General features: G+C 37.6%; 1 protein-coding gene across 1 annotated transcript in view; it reads right to left on the reverse strand.

Annotated features, from left to right (window-relative positions):
* IL7R (interleukin 7 receptor) overlaps positions 1 to 10,662 on the reverse strand; it is a 29,491-nt gene extending 18,829 nt beyond the window's left edge. The window contains exons 1-2 of the mRNA XM_028097925.2: positions 10,477 to 10,662; positions 6,236 to 6,374 (exon numbers count right to left, since the gene is read on the reverse strand). Coding sequence (XP_027953726.1) covers positions 6,236 to 6,374; positions 10,477 to 10,558 — 221 coding nt within the window. The 5' untranslated portion in view covers positions 10,559 to 10,662. The remainder of the gene's footprint in view (positions 1 to 6,235; positions 6,375 to 10,476) is intronic.
* Between the last annotated feature and the right edge of the window lie 448 nt (positions 10,663 to 11,110).

Below are 11,110 nucleotides of genomic sequence, written 5' to 3' on the forward strand. Positions count from 1 at the left end.
TGAGAAAATCACGAGATACTATTTCAAAGCCAAAGGTCAGAGATGATGTGTAGCTCGCACACTTTGTTGGTTGGAGAGTAGAATGGTATAACCACTTTGGAAAACTTCTGGGATGTTTCTTATAAAGCTAAACACACACCTGCCCTATGATTCATCAATTCCACTCTGAGGTTTTTACTGCAGAGAAATGAAAGTGTGTATCAACAAACAGATCTGTAAAAAAAAAAAAATCTAATAGCAACTTAAAAAAATAATAGTCTCAAATTTGAAAAAACTCCAGTGTCCATCAAGAGGAGAAAGGATTCAAAGCTTGTGATATATTCATTCAGTGGAATTAATAGTCAGCAGTTGAAAAGACGAGTTCTGAGACACACATCAACATGGATAATTCTTAAAAACATTTTGTTGTGTGAGAGAATTCATATAGAAAAGAGTAAACAGTGTGTTATTCCATTTATAAGAACTATTGGAAACTGGCAAAACCAAGGGGTGATGGATTGCTCACAGGGGATGAGTGGCTGGAAGGGGACTGGAGGCATCCTTCTAGGGTGAAAGAAATGTTCTGTATTAAAGAAGGAAGCAAAATATGTGTTCTCATTGTAAAAAATAATTAAACAATGAAGAATAAAAATAAAAGTAGTCATTTCTCTTCCTTCCTCAATCCTCAATTTAATTTCCCTCTCCTGTGATAAACATGATTACCAATTTGTTTTCCTACATGCTTCTCTAGCCAAATAGCTCTGAAAAGTGGTATAGTTGGCTCGAATTTGAAGTGGGAATTGTGGCAGAAAAATAAAGGTTTTGTACAGGTTTGTTTACATGGAAAGAATTCTTCTCATTAACCAGATATTTTTAAAAAGATCATAGGGAATATATTCTAAAAAGGTCCTTTACTACCTACAATCCCAAATATGTTGGTTTTCTTTGGTAAACTGGATGTGGGTATACTTTTCTTGGCATGTGCTCAAGTGAGCCCTTTCTGGGATTGTTCCTGGACTCAGCAGAAAGAACATGTCTGTGGCTTGAGGTGAGGTGGGCATGAGGTTAAAATCTGAGGAGGATGCCTCAGCTTTACGGGCAGAGTCTCCCAGCTCTGGGCTGCTATGGTCTTTGAGTGACCAGTTACTCTCCTATATTCAGACAAAGATAGAGATGGGTAAAGAAATTTTAAGTTTATTAATTGTTTAACTATATTTACTATTTGTGGGACCTTCCTTAAAATTGTCCCAACCTCAGTTATAGTTTTTTTGTTAGCTGTTATATTTTAGGGTATGCAGTTGTTTTGGCTTTAAGTGTGTGTGTGTGTGTGTGTGTGTGTGTGTGTGTGTGTGTGTGTGTGTATCGGAGTTTCTAGAGAGTGTGTCCCTCATTAAAGTTTTCCCCCTCGGAGTAGAGTAAATATTAAAAGCAAATTTTTAAGTTAGGCCACATGGATACAAGAGGACAAACTTGGGACGAGTGTCACATGGAAAGTTCTGAAGATGGCAACATGTCATAATTGGATGAATAAGGATAGAAGGGGAGAATTGGAGCAGTATCCTATTTCTGAATTTTAGGTAAGACATATGATGTAGAGAAATTAGAAAGATAACGACTTTTAGTTCAGTCATTGAGTTTAGAATATATTTGTAAGTAAAGCGTGGTGGAATATTCAATTATAAATCCTTAACAGGTAGCAAGTTCTTGGTATTATTGGAAGTTTAAGAAGAACCTAAAATAGTATTCTTGGTTCATTCCCACTTTTTGGAGAATGAGATTAATAAGCAATGAAATATAAAGGATCACCATAAGGTTGGCTTGTGAGCCTGGGCATCCTTTTAAGGGTCTGAACTCCAGGAGCCACCCTATATGGAGGGGAAGCCATGCCAGGAGCTAAGAAAACCCAGTGGCCTACGGTAGACGACCTTGCTTTGTACCAATGACCCTGGCCTCAGAAGATTGGAGGAAACTTAGTGTCTTCCCCATGAGTATTCAACTCAAGTCAATCCGATTCATTTCAATTAACTTAACTAAGTTAAAACAATTTACTTGGTTGCTTAAATATGTATTGCTAAGATTAGAAATATTCTAGAACTACACCGTCCAACACGATAGCCATTACCCAGTATGTGGTTATTGAACACTTGAAATATGGCTAAACTGTGATGTGCTCTAACTATGAAATATACAACAGATTTTGAAGATTTAGCATGCAAAAAAGAATGTAAAATATCTCATTAATATTTTTGTTTATATTGTTATATGCTGAAATGATAATATTTTGGATATATTAGGTTAAATAAAATATATTATTAAATTAAATATGTTATATTAAATATGTTAATTTAAATTAAATTAATTTCACCTATTTATTTTTTCTTTTTTTAAATGTGGTTACTAGAAAATTTAGAATTACATATATGGCTCACACATTTGTGGATTGCACTGTATTTCTATTGGACAGAGCCATTTTAGGGTATTTTGGGGGGAGGAAAAAAAAGCACTGCAAGTATCCAATGTTAAAATTAAACACAGAGACCACACTTGAAAATCCCTGGGCAGACAAAATCAGATAGTCATATATGCAAATGTTTTAGCTCACTTTGCAAGACAAGCAAGATTAACTTAACCTGGGTGACTTCTTGCTTAAGTCTGAAAATCATAAGCAAAACTTAAATCGTTTGCCAAAACTGATAGGAGGTAACCACTAACCAATTTCCTTTCGGTTAAGAAAATTCTAATATTATAGCCAATAACGGTAAAGAATGAACACTCATCGCCTTTACACGACATAAGCTGCTTTATAACAATATATCTCTAAGCCTCATTCCATATTTTAGTTTAAGCACTCCTGGTTTGCAAACTTTTTGGTACATGCACAATAAACTTTCACAAATTACTACTTCAGTGATTTGCTGGCTTTACTTCTATTTTCTGTTTTAGTTTTTTAATGAACTTTTTTTTTCATTTAATGTACTTTTGACCGCAAGTGGTCCTATAGGCTAACAAATTTGGGCCTGTAGGACCTTCCCAGGGGACATCAACCCTAAGCCATTCACACAAACCCTCTTGTTCTGAAAACAGGGAGAGACTGCTGAGGAGACCATAGTGCCTGCTTCTCTACCCTATCTCTAGCTTCCTAAATCTCCTGCAATCATTTGTGGTTTAGCTTGATAAATGCATTTCTCCTGATGGGACAGACAGGTATCTATATGGAAATATTAAAAACAGAAACAAAAACAAACTGTAGCTTTTATTACTCATTTGGCCTCAAAAGACAGAATCTATCTCAAAAATGTCAAACAGCTTTCGAAGTTAGTATAGTTTACTGGAGAAGGACTAAATTAATCACCTGACAGATATTGCTAGTAATTCTAGAACATGAGGTAGATTTGGAAGTGTGCCTGTGACAAGGGTGGTAAATGATGAAACCAAGAATGACATATGTGAAGTGGTATCTGTAGGTGGCACATGGGAGTGAGTGTGGTACCCCCAAGAATGTGGGAACAAAGGAAATCAGTTGCCTTCTGAGAGGTGACTCTGGAAATTACACAAACATCTAAAAGGCAGGGTTCCCAATTCAAGTGCCTATGGTGTCTATGAAAGTGGGCCTAACTTCAGGTCTAAGATTTAATTGTCCACCCACAGGTGCAGCTGGACTTCTACTCAGGTATTTTTGCTGTCTGGGCCCGCTATTATCAAATCTGATTTTTAAAGAGATAACCTAGATGTTTAAGTGCTTGCAGCTAATCCTAAAAAATTAATAAACACTTTGAGATCTGAACCAAATAACTCTCGTCTTAAAATCAACAAACAAACTTCCTTTGTTTTGCTTTGTATTTAGAACAAAGTTTTGATCACAATTTTTTAATGAAAATTAGTCTACCTTGAGAATTAAGTACCATTTACAGGTACTGACCATATACCAAATACCCCAATGCCAGGATTGTTGTTTTGATTGGAGAGTTTAAGTAACTCCTTGATCATAGAGTTCCTTAAGTGTTGCTACTGGGAGTCTAACGTAGGTGCCTATTTTCAGTGCCTGTTTTGTCATTCCAGGTACCTGAGAGCTGGTTAATGTTCTGGGAATAAAAATTTTCAGATCCCCCAGTAAGAGTGGATTTATACTGATATGCACCCTACTGGCCTGCTCTGTTTCTCTTCTCCCCAAGACCAAGTCGCATGGGTCCTGAGCCCAGTATGAATATCTGGTAACTATTGTACTTGTATCTACCAATGTGAAATCATCAGTTGGCATGCCGGTAATCTAATTCTGCAATTTTGGCTAATCCAAATCCATTCCTGAGAGATGGAGCCTCTCATTGAACACTAAGTAATTTGGTTTCTAACCCTGGGAGAATGGTGGCTAGATCAGACAGGTGGTAAACTCATCTAGGAAAATAAATGCCCCTAGTAAGCTGGGAAATAGCACCTGGTTTCTATCAACAATCTGACCTGTGTAAAGACTTCATCAGAAAGCACATTTTTCAGTCATTTCCAATTTCTTCTTTATAAACATGTTAAAGGAACAGAGAGTTCCAATAAAGCTAGTTTCATTGGAAAAGCAACCTAGCCAAAAGCAACCTAGCCTAGCCACCAAATGTAGCACAGTAGGTGACTTTGATTTGAGAAACAATGTCCCCGTTGGGCCTAGGATTTGCATGAAAATCCCCCCTTGAGGTATACCTTCACAAAAACAGCTGCTCTCCAGGAGCACCTAAACCTCCTCATATTTATTGTTTCACACTGCAAAACATGTCTTAAAACAATCCCTTTCCAACTGAAGTATCTAAATCCAACTGAAAATCCCCAACGGAAGTTGCAGATAGATTACAATATGACAGGAAAAATCAAGAGATTTGCAAAAGGAAGTGGGCAAGTTTGTTCAAGTGGGCAAGGAAGTGGTGTGAGCGAAAGTGGCCAGAAAGGTCATCTCAGCCTCCCAAGGAGAAACTACATGAGCACTGCAGTCCACTAAATAGCTGGGTGGAAACCCAAAGTCAAACCTCTGTTGGAGAGGGCTCTGTCCATAAAAATGAGTGCGTGGTTTGAATGAGCTGTTTGGCTGTGTTGGTGTAGTCTAGTTGCAGTATAGATTTTGGACATCATAGGTTCCTGTTCTCCCGACATTTTATTTCTGGAAAGCGTGTTAGAGAAGTGAACTGACAGAGGCAGAATGAGAATGCACTATGGAATTCAAGTCCAAGACCATCTTTCTCCAATGACTGCATGCGCACATTCAGGAAAGCTTCTATAATTTAACGTAACGCATGCAATATAGGTCTTGTCTAGACTAGGTATTAGAGGGGCTTGGCCCAGGGTCTACTGAGTTTAAGAAGCCCTCTTTTACAACTGGTGGATCTCGACTCACTTTTCTTAGTAGGAAACTAATTAGGTCATCTGATATGAATTTGGAGATAGCCCTAAGTTAGAATTTCACGTTGGAGTATTTTTTTCAAGTCATCAGAGACAGTAACCCTCAGCAACAAGACATGGATTGTGGAGGTAGAAGAAAGCTCTCTTAACTCTTCACCAAACTTTCAAACCAGAGAGAGACTTTCTCTTTTCCTTTGCCTTTTCTCTGAGGCCTCATGAAACCAAGAGCTGGGTTATTCCTGCAGATTTTTGGAAAATTGATACTGAGGGTATCATGTGAAGTCAAACTGTGTCAAGAGGGTGGAAGTTAGGTCTGTCTTCATAGATTTTGTTATTTTAATGCTTCTTTCCCATTACTTATTATATACTGGATGTGTCTTCTAATTAAAGTATTAAATTATTTAATCATTTAACCCTCCCTATGTGTAAGTACATTTCATTTAACAGGTGAAGAAACTGAGGCATAAATGAGTTACATAACTTGCTTTAGGTTAAAAAGCCAAGTCTGTGAAGTATTGGGATTAGAAGGCAACTGTGCTCCAGAGTGCGACAAGGCACTAGATTGTCTCATGTTGGACAAAGAAATCTGGGGAAGGTGTGTCCTAGGAAAGCAAGACTTAAATTCTGCCATGAAGTCAGAAGGGTTGTGAGGTCTCCAAGTTCCATACCATCAGCTTGCTGTAGCAGTAAGGCCTGCAGATGGACCCATGAGAGTATCTCTGCTGGAATCTTTTGGTGAAGAACAAGGAGTTTCAGGAAATTTTGGAATCTATTTGATTTTAGTACTTGAGAATTAGGCCTCATACTCCCTCCTTTGCTGAGCAGCACATGAAAGGAGAGGCAGGATTTCTAGGCACCCATAGGAGCCACTATTCCTCACCATATTTCAAATTCCAGATTGGTGCTGTTGACGTCCGGGTCATCAAAAGCACAAGTCAGCAAGTGCTGGGTTCCATCCACTTCCAACTGACTGTAGCAAGAGAATGAATAGTCATCCAGCTCAGCATCTTCAAACTCTCCTGGGGAAAAACAAACCTGCAGCTGTTAATGAAGCAAATGAGTGCATCCTTTTGAAATCTGGAGTGACATTAATGAAATAGCAGCCTTTTGGGGCAGACGTGAAAGAGTGATTATAGGTTTATCTAAAGAAGAAAAGCCCAAGGGAAAAGACAGAAAAACCAATAGCAAAACCCAAACTGAAAAGACCCCAAACCCAAACCAAATCAATATCTAATGAGCGCAGATTTTTCTAACAGGAAAAAAAAAATCATCACAATTAATAAATAACTTCCAAATATTTCTAAATATTTCTGCCATTGGGTTAGTGCATTAGAGATCTAGAATAAAGTACTAAATACACTCTTTCTTTTTCACACTGTTAATGTCTTCTGTTAATTGGTATATTTCAAGTAAGAGATACTTTATCTCCATTATTCAAAAGCTACCTAATCTAACCTTTGACTTTATCACTGATCTTTATTTATTTCCTCCCAAGTATTTCTTTTTTGAATGAAGGAAGATGAGAACTATCTTACAGTCAGAAGTTCCCTTTTTAAGGGATAGCTTTTTCTTGCCGAAATAGCCACCCCAACTAAAAGTACAATTGATTATCTCCATTGTGTGAATATTTATTTAAAGCAATTTGTCTTAAGCTACGAAGGCAAATGTGGTTAGAAAAAATTAGACCTGCCGGGACTCAGATCTAGGGGACCTTTGCATGAATCCTACAGGAATCCTATAGGTACTGCTTCTACATGTATAGATCCTTCATCTATAGAAATTGTATCTTAAAGACATCAGAATTCTCGAAGAATGTAGAGAATCGGATTTTTTTTTCAGCCTCTTTTGGGAAGTACAATCTGTCACAGATAGTATTCAATTTCTTTCTTTCTTTTTTTAAAGATTTTATTTATTTATTTGACAGAGAGAGACAGAGAGAGAGGGAACACAAGCAGGGGGAGTGGGAGCGGGAGAAGCTGACTTCCTGCGGAGCAGGGAGCCCAATGCGGGGCTTGATCCCAGGACCCTGGGATCATGACCTGAGCCAAAGGCAGACGCTTAATGACTGAGCCACCCAGGCGCCGCTAGTATTCAATTTCTTAAACTCGGTTGAGGCCCCTAAGATTAAATAGATATTTTGTATATATATTTCACAATATTTAATAGAAAAAAATTGTCAGCAAATATACTTGGACTGGGACCTGAGAAAATCCAGTGTAACTGAAGCCATTCTCAGAGTGGTCAAGTGTTAGCCTGTGATGGCTTCCAGGTCCATCAATACTAGAAATTACCTTGACCCATCAATACTAGAAATTAGAAGCACCTAGGGTTTTAAATAGGATATAGAATGTATTAAAATTAACCCCAGTTGAGTGTCCTGAAGTCAATGAAATGTAGAAACAAAATCTTCTTTAAAGAAGATTAAAGATTAACTTAAATAACTAAGTAGGTCTGTGGGAAAGTTAGTGAAGTTTGTTGTGAGCAGACTAGCTGGGTGACAGTTTGGTTCAGTCAAAGCCACAAATCTTGAAAAGCTAGATCTAGATAAGAGCTGTGGGCACTGCTCTTTCTGACCATTCCTAGAACCCACTAGGTTCACAATTCTGCCACTAGCAAAGACTTCTTATGTAATTTCAGCAGGGTATAGCCCTCTTCCTGATGACAGTTTTAAATAATGAGGGGAAACCCACCATTTAGGGCTCATATTTTAAAGCATGTTCATTCCTAATCTTATAGGACTAAGGTTTTGTCTCCGAAGAACTGGCTCTTTTCTCAGTGGAATGGTTCTAGGTGGCTTTAGCCTGCCCTTACTCAGCAGTCCTCACTCTGTCTCGACATTTTCTCTTCTTCGAATCTTCCACCAATCCTATACAACAGAACCCACATTACTATTTGGATTCAGACTACTGTGGGTCAGCTTTGTCTCTAAAATTCTTCAACATACAATATAAGCCAGAGAGAGCACAGTCTAGCAGAGGCTGAGCACGAGTAGAATAAAGCGCTCCCACCGCCCTTAGCCATCCAATCTGGTGGAGTGAGTCTGATGTATATTTTCATACAAGATGCAAAGCACAATTAAAGTGGCTGTGTTTTGAGAAGCAGTTCATCAGCTCCTTAGCCAATAAAGTTGCTTTGTAACCAAGAAAAGTTCCCTTCGACAACTTGCAAAATTGCAAGGCATTTTACAAAGAGAATATTACACTTGATCTAAACTGAACAATTCTTAGGTAAGGGGTAATATACACAGTGGTTAAGACCTCTAGCACCAGAGCTGGACAGATGTGGGTTTAAATTCTCGCTAGTCTACTTTTTAGCTGTGGTCCCTGTCAGGTTACTCAACCTCTCCATGACTCATTGTTTCAATATTGAAACTCACATTATTTTGAGGAATCATTGAACAAAATATATGCAAAGACTTAGCTTAGAACACAGTAAGCACCCAATAAGGGTTAGCTATGACTATTATTTTTTTTTTAACAATAAGTAATGAAAAGGTAAAATGAGAATTCTAATTCTGGAATATACGTGAAAACTGTGGGGCTCCTTTGAAAAAGAATTCTATGTCAAAGGTATTATTACTATGGCTTTGAAATTACATAGAACTTTTGAACAGTGAGTTAACCTATTATTCTTTAAATGCTCACTATGTAAGCATATTTTTCTATAAAAATTTAATTTTTAGAATATGTATGATAGACAAGGCCGTGTGGCTTAAAAATCTTCCTATTGAAAAGAATTAGTTGATTAAAAGTATGAATGGCTTGGATTTAAAAAAAAAATCCCTTTCTTCTCTTGCTCATCCTTGTGGTTATCAAAGAACTAATCTTTCAACAAATAACAGCTGATTATTATACACCCCAAACTGAAAAGTATTTTGGCGTGATCAGTGTGGATGATTGGTTAGATCTCCTAAATCAATCTGAAATTTAAGAAGTTGAAGTGAAAACTCAGCTTTCAGTTAGAATTTTTATTTCTTTGGGGAAAAAAAGTATGGCCACCAGGGAGAAATAGAGGGAATAGCTTATACTCTGAAGAGTAAGAATTAGGTGTTACTTGCCAACCAGCTATCTGTGTAAACATAAGGCAACACTTTCGAATAATAACCATCCCCACAAAGTGATTCATACATGGTCACGCTGTGAAAAATGTCAGCACTCTGACAATTCTGTTAGTGAAAATATTCTAGGGATTTCCAATCTTAGTAAATACATGGCTTAACATATCTAAGCTGAATCATTGAGCTGATGTGTTTGATAACCTTGATAAGAAAATCCTTTTTAACTCTTAAAGTAAAAGGGCTTAATTACCAGGAACAAATGGGTGGTCCAAATTCCCAGATGGCTCCTGTTGCGGCTGTTTTGCCTTTGTCTCAGTTTTGTTGTAATTACAACTTATTTACTAAGTAGGCAGCATCGGCTTCTAGGTGCTAAGTATTTCAAGGATCCCAAAGAGAGTTATTATATGATGATAAATTTGTCCATATGGAGAAAATTAGATGTATTTTAATGAGACAACTCATTCAGATCTTTCGCTGTTCAGTTATTGCCTAAGAATCTCACATAAATCTATCAAAACTAAAGTATTTTGAAGAAATTTTCAAATACTCAATTCAAATACTGAATTCGGTTCTAGACAATCTTTTAGGTGCTAGAGATATGGCCTTGGTGAGAGCAGACAAAGCTGTTGTTTCGAAATTATTTTATCATGAAAGTCATGCTTTTGGAACCTCCGAAAAAGCTAAGCAAAATAAATTTAACTTGATTTTTTTAACAAGGTAAAACTGCCTTGGAGATTCTCCAATAAGTACAGCCATTGTGTCTATATTGTCTATATGGGTGTTCTTTTTGTGAGAGCAGAGGCATCGACCGACATTTAAGATTCACCTTTAGAGAGTCAAATGCATTCCTTTCTGACAATTCTAAGACTTTATGAACCATCTGTAGTATTGTCCCCAGACGCCCTGTCCTGGTGGTTGGAACTCACAAAATGACTGAGCATGTGGCAAGTTCTCCAACTCCATTCCAACCCGGTGTCCAGATCAGGTCTGTTAGGGATCTGAGTAATCTGAAGCATATGCTTGAGATCATCTGAAATCCTAAAGAAAAGTTAGAAATGACTCACCATTCTGTGCATAGCCACTTTCTCCAGAAACGGCTTGAAGTAAATAGAAAACCATACCAAAAGCTGTACCCAGAATCGTCATTCTGAGAGAGAGAAAGAAAGGAGAGAGGAGGTGTGTGAGCCTATGCGTAGGAATGAATGAGAGAGAGTGAGCACCAGCGCAAGAGAGCCAGAGACAAATCTACAGCTTTAGCATTTTATACTTATTTAACCACAGACAGGGGGAAGTATAAACACAGCAAAAAAGAAGGCAAGTGCCAGAAACAGGAAGTCTGAGTAAAAGTATTGCTGTTGTAAGCAGAGGTAGAGGAAATGAAGGGATAGAAGAACATTTGAATTATTGTACCTCTTTGGCATTCCTGACAGCCCCCAAACTTACTCCACTTATTCCAGAGTAAGGTGGTACATTCAAATCTAGCCCCAAACTACCTGAGACTAGAATGTGAACAAGTTTCAGTTAAAAAAAAAAAAAATCACAAGACAAAACTAAACTTAGAAAGCTAATCAGTTGATTGTCTGGGGTGCGTTTCTCTTTAAGGAAAGATTCTGCACTTCATGAAGTAATGTATTGCAGGTTATTTTAAATAGTTCACCTCTAATCTCTGAACATACACACTAGAGAGTTTCACAAGAA

Source organism: Eumetopias jubatus, unplaced genomic scaffold, assembly GCF_037043125.1.
Source record: "Eumetopias jubatus isolate StellerSeaLion01/CBP00866 unplaced genomic scaffold, mEumJub1_p1.0 scaffold_5, whole genome shotgun sequence".
Taxonomy (NCBI): domain Eukaryota; kingdom Metazoa; phylum Chordata; class Mammalia; order Carnivora; family Otariidae; genus Eumetopias; species Eumetopias jubatus.